This window comes from Planococcus citri, chromosome 5, assembly GCF_950023065.1.
Source record: "Planococcus citri chromosome 5, ihPlaCitr1.1, whole genome shotgun sequence".
In the NCBI taxonomy this organism is placed as follows: Eukaryota; Metazoa; Arthropoda; class Insecta; order Hemiptera; family Pseudococcidae; genus Planococcus; species Planococcus citri.
The window spans coordinates 62,812,155-62,826,998 of NC_088681.1; the positions used below are offsets into that span (position 1 = coordinate 62,812,155).

The following is a 14,844-nucleotide window of genomic DNA, read 5'->3' on the forward strand; positions in this document are numbered from 1 at the left end:
AATTTTGAGATTTTCATCATCGAATCTAACTGAGGTGCAACACTCCGATTTGAACGGGACCGCAATTTTTGGAAAGAGCATATTAGTCTAAAATCCCCAAAACCAAATTTTCAGCTGCCCAAGCACATTTTTTGATTTTTGGCGAATTTTTGAAAATTCAAAATTGACTGTTTTTGGCGATTTATGCTTTTTTTTTTAAAGTACGTACTTGATCAATAAAAATGGTCAAAATAAGTCCCGAAACTAATATTAATTACCCAAATCCAAATTTCACCATTTCCAGCCATTCTGGAGCCTCCAGCACGATTTTTCAATTTCTCCAGAATTTTGAATTTGCTCCAGAAGGCGTGAATATGAAGTTGGGCGGCTAAAAATCGAGTTGTATATTACACTCGACCTGTTAAACTAGTTTATCCACATTTGAGCCGATTTTGAGAGTGACACCTCAAAAGTGGCTTTTTGACCAGCTTTTTTCAAAATTAAAAAAATCAAAAAAATCAAAAGTTTCCCGTTTGTGTGGAAATTTTCGAAATTCACGCGAATCGTTGTATTTTGTCCAAACCCCCAAATCCAAATTTCACAATTTCCAGCCATTGTGGAGCCTCCAGCGCGATTTTTCAATTTCTCCAGAATTTTGAATTTGCTCTAGAAGGCGTGAATATGAAGTTGAGCAGCTAAAAATCGAGTTGTGTATTATACTCGATCTGTGTAACGAGTTTATCTACATTTGAGCCAATTTTGGGAGTGACATCTCAAGAGTGGTTTTTTGACCAGCTTTTTTCAAAATTAAAAAACCCAAAAAATCAAAAGATAAGCGTTTGAGCGGAAATTTTTGAAATTTGCGCGAATCGCTGTATTTTTTCAAGAACTAACCTCCGGAGCGCAAATTCTACCATTTCCAGCCGTTTTGAAGCGAGAGTGACGCCTCAAAAAACCACTCTTGAGCTGCAACTATCAAAATCGGCTCAAATGTGGATAAACTCGTTTAACAGGTCGAGTATGATATGCAACTCGATTTTTAGCTGCCCAACTTCATATTCACGCCTTCTGGAGCAAATTCAAAATTCTGGAGAAATTGAAAAATCGTGCTGGAGGCTCCAGAATAGCTGGAAATGGTGAAATTTGGTTTTGGGTAATTAATATTAGTTTTAGGACTTATTTTGACCATTTTTATTGATCAAGTACGTACTTCTTTAAAAAAAGCATAAATCGCCAAAAACAGTCAATTTTGAATTTTTCAAAAATTCGTCAAAAATCGAAAAATGAACTTGGGCACTTGGGCAGCTGAAAATTTGGTTTCGGGGGTTTTAGATTATATGCTCTTTACAAAAATCGCGGTCCCGTTCAAATCGGAGTGCGACACCTCAAGAGGTTTCTGGAGTTAGTCAAAATTTCAGCCTCCTAAATTGATTTTTCAAATTTGACGAATTTTTGGTTAGTCAAAATTTCAGCCTCCTAAATTGATTTTTCAAATTTGACGAATTTTTGATAATCCGAAAATTGTTTTTTACGAAAATCAACTCGTTAAACAGGTCGAGAATAGGTCAGAATTTGATTTTTAGTTGCCCAAGTCGATTTTCACGCCCTCTGGAGAAGTTCAAAAATTCTGGAAAAATCGAAAATCTCGCTGGAAGACTTCAGAATAACTGAAAATGGCAAAATTCAAAATCAAGTGGCTGGTGTGAGACCAGAAATGACTATTTCTGCGAGTTTAAAAGAGTCCTGTTCATTTAGAAGGAATACAAAAAATTTTGGATAAATCAAAAATCGTCCTAAAGGCTCCACAATAATAAAAAATGGCAAAGACCTAATTCAGATCCAAAAAGCTGATTTCAAGTAAAAGTAAATGGTCATTCGAGCAAGTTTTAAAAATTCCTGCCTCATTTGGAAAAATTCAAAAACAATCATGGAAAAATCGAAAATTGTGCTGAAGGCTTGACAAAACCACAATGACCAAAAATGGCAAAATTCATATCCAAAAACCTTATTTCAGGCAGAAAAATTGCAATTCGGGCGAGTTTTAAAAATTCCTATCTATTTTGGAAGAATTCGAAAATATTCTGGAGAAATCTACAATCCCGCTGGAGGCTACAGAATTGTAAAATTCTGATCCAAAAATCTGATTTCAGGAGAAAAAACAATCGTTTGCGCGAGTTTCAAAAATTCTTGTCCATTCTGGAAAAATTTAATAATTTTTAATTCTGAAATCGAAAATTGTACGAAAGGCTTCAAAATGGTCTAAAATTGTGAAATTTAGATTCGAGTGCTTGATTTAAGGTAAAAAAAAATAATTCCCGCAAGTCTAAAAAATTCCTGTTTATTTTGAGAAAATCTCAAAAAATCCTGGAAACATCAGAAATCGCGCTGGAGGCTCCAGAATGCCCGAAAAAGATAAAATTCAGATTCAAAAAGTTGATTTCAGGCCCAAAAAAGTCATTCGTGCAGGTTTCAAAAAAAATTCCTTTCCACATTCCGGAAAAATTCAATAATTCCAGAAAAATCGAAAATCGCACTGGAGGCTCCAGAATGGTTGTAAATTGTAAAATTCAGAGGTGGTTCGTTTTAAACATAAAAACTGGTCACTCGTGCGAGTTCTGAGGACTTAAGAACATTTATTTCACAACAAAATAAATTCTAGACGTTATTTTTTTTACACAAACCTGCGAATTTGGTAGTCACAGCAATGGTAGGGAAGCCAGGTATACTCCAGCCTATTTTATTCATAGCCAATAATCTAAACTGGTATTCGCTACTGGACACTAGATCATGCACGAGCCAGGCTTCGTGATCGATGTTTTCAGCCAACGTTTTCCACGGTCCTTTTTCTGTAAGCAAATAAAATCATACCCATTTTTAAAACCAGAAAAAATACACCTACCGAAACAGTAATATAGAGATAAGTTATTCTGTAATACGTGTCACTCAAACTTTTAAAAAAAAACAGCCCCTTTCACTCTCCCACTCCGATTTCATAATCGAGAAAAACTGATTCGACCCACCATTTTCTAAGATCTGTAATCCGTAACATAAAACTGGAGTATTTCCATCTTCTTTAGGTTGTTTCCATTTGAGTAAGACTTCTGTATCTGATACATCGCAAACTTCCGGCGGTTCTGGTGGTCCTGGCTCACTTGCAATCACCATCCTGAGAAACACAATCACACGAATCAACAGTCTCACAATTTTTATAATAATACAGTGAAAGCCTTTAAAAAATAAGTATTACCTAGCTCTGGCAGTAGTCTGACCGAATTTATTTCTAGCGACTACTTTGTAGATGCCTAAATCGTAATCATTGGCCGGATCAAGACGAAGAATAGAACGTCCTTGGTTGTCTTCAAATATTTTAATACGATGGTTTTCGGTTATGACTAGATCATTCCTACAATTCACAAATAAGTGGACCAATCACATCATACATTAAGAATCGATTTTAATTACTTTATAATGCACTTACTTGAACCACTGAACCAGAGGTTTAGGGCTTCCAACAGCGTAACATACGAGCTCCGCAGGTTTATCAACTTCGATCGGTATAGTTTGAGGTTTTTCTCGGAAAAATGGCGGCTAAGCATGCAAAATTCTCTATATACTCAGCTACTCGAGCATAACGATAAAGTTAACAGTGAAAAAACCTTACCAGTCCATCAATTCTCGATCCCAGAATTGCTTCGGCTTCGACATGAGCCGTCGGTCGAGCACCAAGCTCCTGTTTAAGCCTTCTTAACGTATAAATATCTGCACTACCATATTGATTAATGCGCGCCTTTTGCTCGTCGTCAATTTCTTCGTCCATAACGTCCATGAATCGTCTTCTTTCTCGAATCACCGGAGCTTGCCAATCGATATGGTCCGAGGTACTTTTGGCTACTTTCATGTATTCTCGCAAACGTACCGGGAAATCGACGTCTCGCAATTGTAAAAGGTAAGTATCCGGACCGTATTGATAACTGAGGGAAAATTCACGCACAATCAGCAATTTTTCATTGATTGAGAAGTCGAAGAAATCATTGTACGGTTTTCTTTAACTTACTGGCTTTCGTTTTTAATCAAACCGATATCGACATCTAAAGGTTCTCTGGAGGGTATTCTATCTTTCCATGATTTATGATCGTGATTCATATCCTTATGGAGTTGCGGTTCCGGAGACGGAGCTGGCGAATATCCCAATCCCGGTGGGTAAATCATACGAGACGGATCACGATACGCGCTATCGAATGTTCTACGTCGGAACCACGTCCTACAACTCGCATTGCTGTACCAGTCTCTGCAAAGAGATAAAATTTACACACAATCACATCAATAATGAACACATATTCCTGCCAAAAACTCTCATCAACAACAACTTACTTGTAATGATTATAATAATTGCGAAGATTCTCCGTATTTATCTGACGACTATCCGGAGGCGGGCTCAGGTTCTCGGCCATCTTAATCCAGCGATGATTCAAAGCCTGTCTGACATCCAGACGGCTATTCGAGTTGATCGTCAGTAATTTAATAATGAAATCTCGAGCATCGTCGCTGATTTGCGTATCGATGGAGTACCTTCCTTCTTTAATTCGATCCAACGTATCTACGTCATGTTTACCTCTAAATAACGATACGCCGGTAAGCAACAGATGAGTTATAACGCCTACAGACCACATATCTGCCGACAAGTTCACTCCTTCACCCCCGGCTACCTCGGGGGCGACGAATTCGGGCATACCGTAGAACAAGGGTTCGAGTTTTCTCGAATTTATTCGTCGGCTTAGACCGAAATCTGTTAATTTCAAGTGGTCTCCACCTAGGTGGGATATTAATAGGTCTCCGGGCTGGAAAAATATACCTCGAATTAGCCCAATCTGATCACCAGTATCCCATTTTCCATTTTGAGAAATGTGCTCAAAAATATACAAACCGTTATTCCCAAATGAGCTATATTGAATTCGTGCATGTGATCCAAAGCCAATAGAAGCTGCCTGATGTAGAATGAGATCTCGTATTCGGTAATGTAGGTTTTTCGGGTCAATACGTCGAGTAATTCGCCTCCAGCGCCGCTGTGATATGATCGATATTAAGGAAAATATACGTAGAAAGACACATAATCAATAAATGATCCATTTTGTTCTTTTATTGAGAAAGCTTTGTTTCCAAAATGAGACAAAAATATACTTATAAGGGAACCTCGTGAGGTGACCGCCTCCGATTTGAACGGGATCGCGATTTTTGGAAATAGCATGTTCTAAAACCCCCAAATCCAAATTTTCAGCAGCCCAAGTTCATTTATCGATTTTTCGCGAATTTTTGAAAATCCAAAATTGACTATTTTGGTGATTTATGCTTTTTTCAAAAAAGTACGTACTTGATCAGTAAAAATATTCAAAATAAGTCCTAAAACTGATATTAACCACCCAAATCCAAATTTCGCCATTTCCAGCCATTCTGGAGCCTCCAGTGCAATTTTTTAATTTCTCCAGAATTTTCAATTTGCTCCAGAACGCGTGAATATGAAGTTGGGCAGCTAAAAATCGAGTTGTGTGTTATTCTCGACCTGTTTAACGAATTTATCCACATATGAGCTGATTCTGGAGCGGACCCTCAAGAGTGGTTTTTTGGCCAGCTTTTTTCATAATAAGAAATCCAAAAAAATCAAAATTTTACCGTTTGCGAGGAAATTTTCAAAATTTGCGCGAATCGCTGTATTTTGTCATGAACTAACCCCACGAGGGCGAATTTCGCCATTTCCGGCTATTCTGGAGGCTCCAGCGTGATTTTTCAATTTCTCCAGAATTTTCAATTTGCTCCAGAAGGCGTGAATATGAAGTAGGGCAGCTAAAAATCGAGTTGTGTGTTATACTCGACCTGTTAAACGAATTTATCCACATTTGAGCCGATTCTGGAGCGGACACCTCAAGAGTGGTTTTTGACCAGCTTTTTTCATAATTTTTTTTTTTGGTGTTTGTAATTACTTGATTATTACACCCGTCGTATGAGATTTAAATCGAGTTGGTGAGGTCAAGTTTTTTAATTAGGTCTAAGAACTTTTTAATTTCGGAAGGGTTGTCTGGTATGAATAGGGATCTTTCATCTATTTGTAGGGACAATCTGTGCTGATGTAAGGAGGGACAGTGAAATAGTAAGTCTTGGACAGATATAAGTTCTGACAGGCAGAACTGGCATGTGGGTTTTGGGGCCTTTTCATAGAGGTGATTATGTGTGATTTTTGTGTGGCCAATTCTCAGTCTGGTTATAATGATTTCTTCAAGTCTGTTTAAGTGGGAGAGGTTTTTCCAAGGATGGACTAATTTTTTATGTTGAAAGAGCTTGTTTGTGGTTCGGAGAGACAAACAGTTTTGCCATTTCTTAAGTGTGCTTTGGGTGAAGATAGATTTGAGGTCGTCAGCTGTGATAAATATAAGGGGAGAAAGGGTGGTGGCAGATTTTGCATTAATATCTACAATTTCATTTCCTAAGATTCCAACGTGGCTGGGTACATACATAAACTGTATGAAGAAGTTTGAATTTTGTAAGTCAAATAGAGTTTTATGAATATTCTGAATTAGGAGGTGATCGGAAAAAAGATTTTGGATAGCAGTTAGTGAGCTGAGGGAATCACTTTGAATTAAGAAGGACTTATTTTCTGATTCATAAGTGAGTATATCACAGAGACAGTGGAAAATATAGCTGTGAGTTCGGCAGTGTAGATTGAAGAACATTTATGGATTTTAAAATTTGAAATTCTATCATTTATAGAGTATGCATGTCCTGTGTGAAGTGTTGATTATTTTTGATCCATCTGTAAAGCAAAGATTGAATTTTTTGTATTCTAATAAGAGTTCAAGATAGTTCTGTTTTATTACTAATGGAGAGTGGCTATTTTTTGGGTAGTTAATAAGCTGTAGGTTGACTTGAGGAAGTTTTAGAAGCCAAGGGGGGTATAATATTGGTTTTTGGATGAGAGTTTTAGGATTGATTTGAAGGTCATTCAACATTGTGATGAAATTAGAAATGGGTCCTTCTATATGATCAAAATGTGGGGGGGGTTGGGTGGGTTAATTGAGTTTTGGAGTGGATGGGAAGGGTTGGTGGATGCATTTGAGATGAATTTGTTTGTTATGAGAGTTCTTCTGAAATCTGGGGGTAATTCTGCTGCTTCACAATATAGGCTATCTATTAGAGAGGAATAGAGGGCTCCTAAACAGATCCTTAGAGCTGAATTTTGAATTGTTTTTTAGGATATTTGAAGTTTTATTTGAGATATTTGCAAAACATAGGCTTCCATACTCAATTTTACTGCGAATTAGAGATTTATACGAGTGAAGTAGGAGTTTGCTGGATGGATTATACTTAGTATTTTTGATTATTTTCAACAGATTTAGGCGTTTTATGAGATCTGATTTTACTTTTAGAAAATGAGGAGTTCAATTTAGTTTTCTATCAAAAGTTAAGCCAAGAAATTTAGTTGTGGTTTTGAATTCTAAAGAGTGTCCTTTGAAGTTGAGAATGAGATCTGGAGGAATCTTATTTTTTTTGTTGAAAAGTATACAGTGGGTTTTTGACTCAGAGAAGGTTAGACCGTTTGAATCTGCCCATGATTCAATTTTTTCAAGGGTTTCTTGGATTACTTGAAGAGCTAGTTGAATATTATTTGAACGAAAGGAAATGTTTATATCATCAGCAAAGATTCTCAGAGAAATGGGTCTAGAGACAACATTGGAAATGTCATCAATCAAAAGTATAAATAAGACTGTGCTAAGAACTGAACCTTGGGGGACTCCATTTTCAATTTCAAAAAATTCTGAGTATGAATTGTCAACTCTTACTCTAAAAGTACGGTTTGTTAAGAAATTCTGAATAAAGTAAGCCAAATGTCTTCTAATTCCAATGGAATGTAATTTTTGGAGAATTTTATAACACTAGGCTTTATCAAAATGCCTTTTCAAGATCAAGAAATCCAAAAAAATCAAAATTTTACTGCTTGCGAGGAAATTTTCGAAATTTGCGCGAATCGCTGTATTTTGAACACACCAAACCACCTGAGGCCGAGTTCCGCCATTTCCAGCCATTCTGGAGCCTCCAGTACGATTTTTCAATTTCTCCAGAATTTTCAATTTGCTCCAGAAGGCGTGAATATGAAGTTGGGCAGCTAAAAATCCAGTTGTGTGTTATACTCGACCTGTTTAACGAATTTATCCACATTTGAGCCGATTCTGGAGCGGACACCTCAAGAGTGGTTTTTTGACTGAAGAAATCCAAAAACCAAAAATTCCTCGTTCGTTAAAATTTTTTTGAAATTTGCGCGAATATCGCTGTATTTTGTCATTAATTAACCACACGAGAGCGAATTTCGCCATTTCCAGCCTTTCTTGGGCTTTCCTTTAATTTTTGGATATTTTTATTATGAAAAAAGCTGGTCAAAAACCTACTCTTGAAGTGTCCCCTTCAGAATCGTCTGAAATGTGGATAAATTCGTTAAACAGGTCGAGTATAACACACAACTCGATTTTTAGCTGCCCAACTTCATATTCACGCCTTCTGGAGCAAATTGAAAATTCTAGAGAAATTAAAAAATCGCACTGGAGGCTCCAGAATGGCTGCAAATGGCGAAATTTGGATTTGGGTGGTTAATATCAGTTTTAGGACTTATTTTGAACATTTTTACTGGTCAAGTACGTACTTACTTTTTTTTAAAAAGCATAAATCACCAAAATAGTCAATTTTGGATTTTCAAAAATTCGCCAAAAATCGAAAAATGAACTTGGGCAGCTGAAAATTTGGATTTGGGGGTTTTAGAACATGCTCTTTCCAAAAATCGCGGTCCCGTTCAAATCGGAGGCGGACACCTCAAGAGGTTCCACTTCCTTTGTTAGTTATTTATAATAAAAGGATACAGTTCTTCGATAATAGTGAACGAGTTGGACGTAATCAGAGAATCATAAGGTCTGATGATATTCCTATGATTCAAATGATTCAAAATATCTAATTCGTTGGACATCCACTTCCTCAAATCACCAGTACCATGCATAACTTTGGCAGCCAAGTTTTTACCTGAAACGATTTGAATAGGTACATATTATTAAATTAAATTCTCTAGCTTCGAGATTAATCCCTACCCAAGTTTCTCGTTCGATTTACTCACCGGTATTTCTTTCAACGGCATGGAACGTGATTCCTTGCGTTCCTCTGCCAAGTTCGTCTCCCAAATCGTAAATATCGTCGAATTTCTTATTTCTAGTCTTGACTTCGCCCTTTTTACCTCCAACGATGGTATCGTAATCGCTTTCTTCGACGTGTAAATACACAGATGTCGAAATAGATCCGGCAATATTTCGAGCGCTGATACTGTACAATCCTTCGTCTTTGGTGATCAAGTCGGTGATACGTAAAATACAAAGATCCGGTTCAACTTGATCGATCTGTACGAAATTTTCGACACATTATTCAAAAATACATAAATCTGATCGTATAACAGAAAGGAAGAGAAAGCGAAGTGTTTGGGGTGGGTGGGGGGGGAGGGTACCTGAATTCTGGAAGACGGTCCCAAAGGCTGCCAATCCTTGTACCATTTGATTTCTGGATAAGGCACACCGATGACTCGAGCTTCCAGACGACATGTTTTACGCAAAGGTACCCACGATTCTTCGGGTCTCTTGAGGAATTCCGGATATTCGGCTATTCTCAGTTGGACTCTTTGTCTAGCGGTGCCATGTTCGTTGACAGCGACTGCTTCGTAAACACCGACGTCTCTGTCCAACATTCTGTGGAAATATTACGATGAATTAGTACCTATCTACATATCTAGCTAAACAATTCAATTCCATCTTTGGAACAAAAAAAAACTTGAAAATTTACTTGTTAATAAATAAGGTAGCTTGTCCATTACGAGTATAACTGGAATCGTATCGACCACCCATTTCGATCAGCTCGTCGTTAAAGTAGTAGGTCATTTTTGGTTTCGGGTATCCGTAAACGAACCAGAATAAATTCACGTTGTGTCCTTTTACGCCGTACTGTGTGTCGTATTCTTGACGGAGGAATCTGCGCCAGGAGGAGAAATATTTTAGTACAGAATACAGATTGATCGTAGAGATATTTGAGGAAACTATTCTGGGTCGAAACATCCTAAAAAAGTTGTCAACTCGTGATTTTACGACAAGCTCTAGAAAATTAAAGCTCAAAACTGAACACTCGATTCGAAAGTTCAAAGTTCAACTTTCAAGGCGGAAGCTCAAAATTGGACTTTCTAGATGAGAGCTACAATTGAAACTTTCAAATCAAAAGCTCAAGGGGAACTTTCAAAGATAGGTACAGCACCAAATTGAACCTTTGAATAACTCAAAACTAAACTTCAAATGAAAAAACTAACAATTGTGAACTTTTAAGATGAAGGTTCTGCATTGAAGTTTCAAAGTTAAAGCTATACTTGAACTTTTATGTTAATTTCTCACAATTACAGCTCAAAACTGGATGTTCAAAATGAGAGCACAAAGTTCAACTTTTAGATCAGAAGCTAAATTTAAGACGAATTCTCAAAATTACAATTTCAAGATGAAAAGCTCAAAGTTGAACTTTCATTGTACCTAATGGCACAAATAATTGAACCTTCAAGGTGAGAGCACAAAACTCAACTTTTAAAATGCTAAAAAGTTCCAAATTGAACATTTTTGTGTGAAAGAACAAATTTCACTTTCAACATGAAAGCTCGAAATTGAACATTCAAAATGAAAATATCGAAACTGAACTTTGAGTGTGGAAACTAAAAATTGAATTTTCGAAGTGGGAGCTGAAACTTGGACTTGAATGTGAACGACGAACGATGAAAATTGAACTTTCAATGCGAGAGCTCAAAACTGAATTTAATAAGGTACAAAGCTCAAAATTGAACTTTCAAAGTGAAAAGTTCAAAATCAAAACCATCAATACGAAAATGTCAAAATCGAAACTTTCATCGTGAAAAGTTCAAAATCAAACTTTCAAATAGAAAAATCCACAGTTGAACTTTCAGGGTAGAAATCTCAAAAATTGAATTTTCATAGTGGGGGCTCAAAATTGAACTTTCGAAGTAAAAAGCTCAAAATAAAAACTATCAATATGAAATGTCAAAATTGAAACTTTCATTGTGAAAAGTTCAAAATTAAACTTTCATGAAAAATCCACAATTGAACTTTCAGGGTGGAAAGCTCAAAAATTGAACTTTCGAAGTGGGAGCTCCAAATATAACTTGAATGGGAACGTTGAAAATTGAACTTTCAAAGCAAGAGCTCAAAACTGAATTTTAAAAGGTACAAAGCTCAAAATTGAACTTTCGAAGTAAAAAGCTCAAAATAAAAACCATCAGTACGAAAATGTCAAAATTGAAACTTTCATCGTGAAAAGTTTCAAATTAAATTTCAAAGTAAAAAATCCACAGTTGAACTTTCAGACTAGAAAGCTCAAAATTTGAACTTTCAAGATGGAAAACTCGAAATTGAAAGTTTATGACAAAAAGTTCCACTTTCAGTTTTGGACATTGAAGCTGAAAATTCAACTTGCAAGATGAAGAACTCAAAATTCAACTATCAAGATAAAAAGCTCAAAATTCAACTTTCAATTAAAATTGAGCTTTCAATGCGAGATCACAGAATTCAACTTTCAATGGGTTGAACTGCCCAAAGAGTGAGCTCGAAACTGAATTTGTAAGGTACTAAAAACTTTCAAGATGAAAAAAGTCAAAATCAAACTTTCAAGATGAAAAACTTACAAATTGGCCTTTCAAGTTGAAAAGCTCAGTATTCAACTTTCGAGATGAAAGCTCAAAATCCAATTTTCAAGATGGAAAGCTCAAAATTAAACGTTCATGGCAAAAAGTTCCCCATTCAACATTGGAGATTGAAGCTTAAAATTCAACTTTCAAAAGCAAAATGCTCTAAATTCAACTTCCAATTGAAATTGAACTCTCAATGCGAGAGCACAGAATTGAACTTTCAATATGAAAAGCTCAAAACTGAACTTTCAAGATGACAAGATTAAATAGAATATTAGTAATTGAATGTGAAATCTAAGAACTGAACTTTCAATGTGAAAGCACAAATACAACTCTCTAAAAGAGCGTGCAAAGTTGAACTTTCAAGATAAAAAGCTCAAAATTGAAGTTTCAATATGAAAATCTCAACATAGAACTTTGATGAGAAAAGATCAAAATTGAACATTCAAGGTGAAAGTTCAATATTCAACTTTCAATGCGAAAGCTCGAAATTGAACTTTCATGTTGAAAGCTCAACTTAGATTTTCATAATGAAAGATCAACATTAACTTTCATTATGAAAGCAAAACATCAAATTTTCATCGTAAAAACACTAGATTAACTTCAAGGTGAGAGCATAACATTAAACTTTCTAGGTCTAAGCTTAAAATCGGACAATCCCCAAATTGAACTTTCACGGTGAAAGCTCAAATTTGAAATTTGAAATCGAAAATTTGAATTTCAACTCACGAAGTCACGAGGTGAACACACTCAATTGAAAGTTCAAGGTGTAAGCTCAAAAACTGATTGAACTTTCACAGTAAAATTTCGAAGTTGAACTTTCAACGTGAAAGCTCCATTTTTCAAGACTGAAAGCTACGTGTTGAAACATTCGAACACCCCCTTGGGGCACAAAGGTTCGTGCTTTTTGATCCCTGCGTACAATATATTGAAACATTCCAACATCAAAGATGAGCTCTATGCTCAATTTTGTAAAAAAAAAATGTCAAAACTAAAACATTTTGTAGATCTTTTAAAAAAAGGGAGGACTTCCAAAACAGGGAAAGAAAAGTTCTCAAACATCTACCTAAAGGATCATTTTGCCTCAATTCACTCGAGTTTCTGCTCCTGGCCTGACGCATCAATTCGACTCAAAATTGCTTTCGATTTTCCTAACTTTTTGAACGAGGAGGAGAGCAGGGGGAACACAAACAAATCTTACTTGGGAGCTTGAGCATAATTATCATGAGGCGGTCTCTCGATATCAAAGTCTTTCGGAAAGTAATGTGCTGTATCCGGGTGGAATTGCGCTCCAGGAAGCAAATGTGTTCGAATTTTCGGCGGATCAGGTTCCAATTTCTCCCTTTAAAAATAATTCGATTCATTTAATTAATTCCTTCAAAAAAAAAAAAAAAACTTCTCTATAAATATCTCAAAAAACTGATTAAAATACCTGTAGGTGATAGCGAATGGAGACGGATCGCTTATACCGTAATTGTTTTCAACCCTGACTCTAAATTTGTAATCGACGAATGGTTTCAAATTATGAATATCGCAAGCGCAGCTTCTAATTCCCGCTCGAGCAGTGAACCATTTTCCATTCGGTTGTTCTTCCATTTCAACTAAGTAGGTGACCGGTTCGCGAGGACTGATCGGTATCGATGGTTTCCACGACAGTGTCAAGTGGCGATCGGTCATCCGACTGATGATTGGTTTATCGGCTAGAGGGAGCGGTGCTCCGGTGGCTCGGAATTTATCGAAGTCTCTGTACAATTCTCCTACTGGTTTTCTGTGTTTCATTTCCAAACCACCTGGTTTTTTTCAAAAAAAAAAAAAAAAAAAAACAAAATGATTAACACTTTTTTTAAATCTCAAAACAACACACAGCTGGCTAAAATGAAACTTACTATCGAAAATGATTTTAGCTTCGCAGAAAACTTCACCGTGAGGATTGAAAGCTCTAAGTTTATAAGTTCCGGTATCCAAGTCTGGATTAGAAGCGAGAATCTTCAACCTGGAAAAAATTCTCGTTACGAAATTTCACCATAAATTGATCAAATGTTTCGAAAATCTTACCTAACGAGTCCCGAGCCTTCTTTCTCCATCTCCAATCGATCGTTAGGATGAATACGAATATTATCCAAAAACCATTCGTACTCTGGCTCAGGTACGCCGCTGGCACATGCGGTGAATTTAGCAGTCATACCGGCGTATATTTCGCAATCTCCGATTTTCTTCATGAACTGAGGCGGTTCTTGCTTAGGAGTTGTATCTCTGCAAAAAAAAAGTACGCCAACCAAGATGATAATAATCTATCCTCCGAGCTTTCATTCGTTAAATTCTGTACCTACGTATTCGGGACTTACATTTTGTCTACAACTTGAAGCTGAGCTTCGCAAGTAGCTGTGCCTTCTCGATTACTCGCAATACAGCTGTAGGTGCCTTCGTCGTCTAGGTTCACGTTGAATACCGTCAAGCAGCACACGTCTCCGTCTCTTCTAATTTGTATTTTATTCGAATTCGATAGAGGAAGTCCGTTACAATGCCACATAACGCTTGGAAAAGGTACACCGGTCACTCGGCAGTGGAATTTGGCATCGTGTTTGGGTAGCTGAAATCACAACGGCGATAATTCGTCATTAAATTGACTCGTAACAAATTCATAATCAAGGTAGGACTACGTTCATATATCATACTGACTTGTTGTTGATGCTTGAAACGCTGTGTGAACACAGGAGATTGATAAAGTTTACGTACACCGACGTGAGCTGCCGAAGAATCTTCGCCATATGGATTTTTCAAAGCACAAGAATAGAATCCGGTATCAGCCATGTTGACGTCTTGAATTTCCAATCCGACCTGTAAAGAAACAATACAGAAGTTAGTTTATTTCATTCGAACCCTTTGGAAAATTCACCGAGGCCTCGAAATAATACCTTGTATCCGTCGCAAGTGAAATGAATTCGTTCATCTGGCAATAACAGGGTTCCGTCTTTGAACCATTGAACGTCTGGGATCGGGTTACCCCGGAATGGAGCTGACATCGATAGTACGCTGCTTTCGTCCACTGATGTGTCTCGTAGTCCGGATAAGAATATGGGTTTCTCGTTTTCTGCTTCAGAATTCGAACGAGCTGC

At 36.8% G+C, this 14,844-nt stretch overlaps 1 protein-coding gene across 6 annotated transcripts in view; it reads right to left on the reverse strand.

The window, feature by feature from the left end:
* The window catches only part of LOC135848732 (obscurin-like), a 142,847-nt gene that overhangs the window by 4,797 nt on the left and 123,206 nt on the right, over positions 1-14,844 (reverse strand). For all 6 annotated transcript variants that reach the window (XM_065368705.1, XM_065368703.1, XM_065368704.1 and 3 more), the window contains 19 exons: positions 14,644-14,840; positions 14,408-14,566; positions 14,074-14,318; positions 13,784-13,981; positions 13,615-13,721; positions 13,161-13,518; positions 12,930-13,070; positions 9,838-10,023; positions 9,506-9,743; positions 9,125-9,401; positions 8,877-9,033; positions 4,904-5,042; positions 4,351-4,817; positions 4,034-4,267; positions 3,641-3,950; positions 3,458-3,567; positions 3,227-3,382; positions 3,000-3,145; positions 2,661-2,825 (listed from right to left, as the gene is read on the reverse strand). In XM_065368705.1, the coding sequence (XP_065224777.1) occupies positions 2,661-2,825; positions 3,000-3,145; positions 3,227-3,382; positions 3,458-3,567; positions 3,641-3,950; positions 4,034-4,267; positions 4,351-4,817; positions 4,904-5,042; positions 8,877-9,033; positions 9,125-9,401; positions 9,506-9,743; positions 9,838-10,023; positions 12,930-13,070; positions 13,161-13,518; positions 13,615-13,721; positions 13,784-13,981; positions 14,074-14,318; positions 14,408-14,566; positions 14,644-14,840 (3,990 nt within the window). The remainder of the gene's footprint in view (positions 1-2,660; positions 2,826-2,999; positions 3,146-3,226; positions 3,383-3,457; positions 3,568-3,640; positions 3,951-4,033; positions 4,268-4,350; positions 4,818-4,903; positions 5,043-8,876; positions 9,034-9,124; positions 9,402-9,505; positions 9,744-9,837; positions 10,024-12,929; positions 13,071-13,160; positions 13,519-13,614; positions 13,722-13,783; positions 13,982-14,073; positions 14,319-14,407; positions 14,567-14,643; positions 14,841-14,844) is intronic.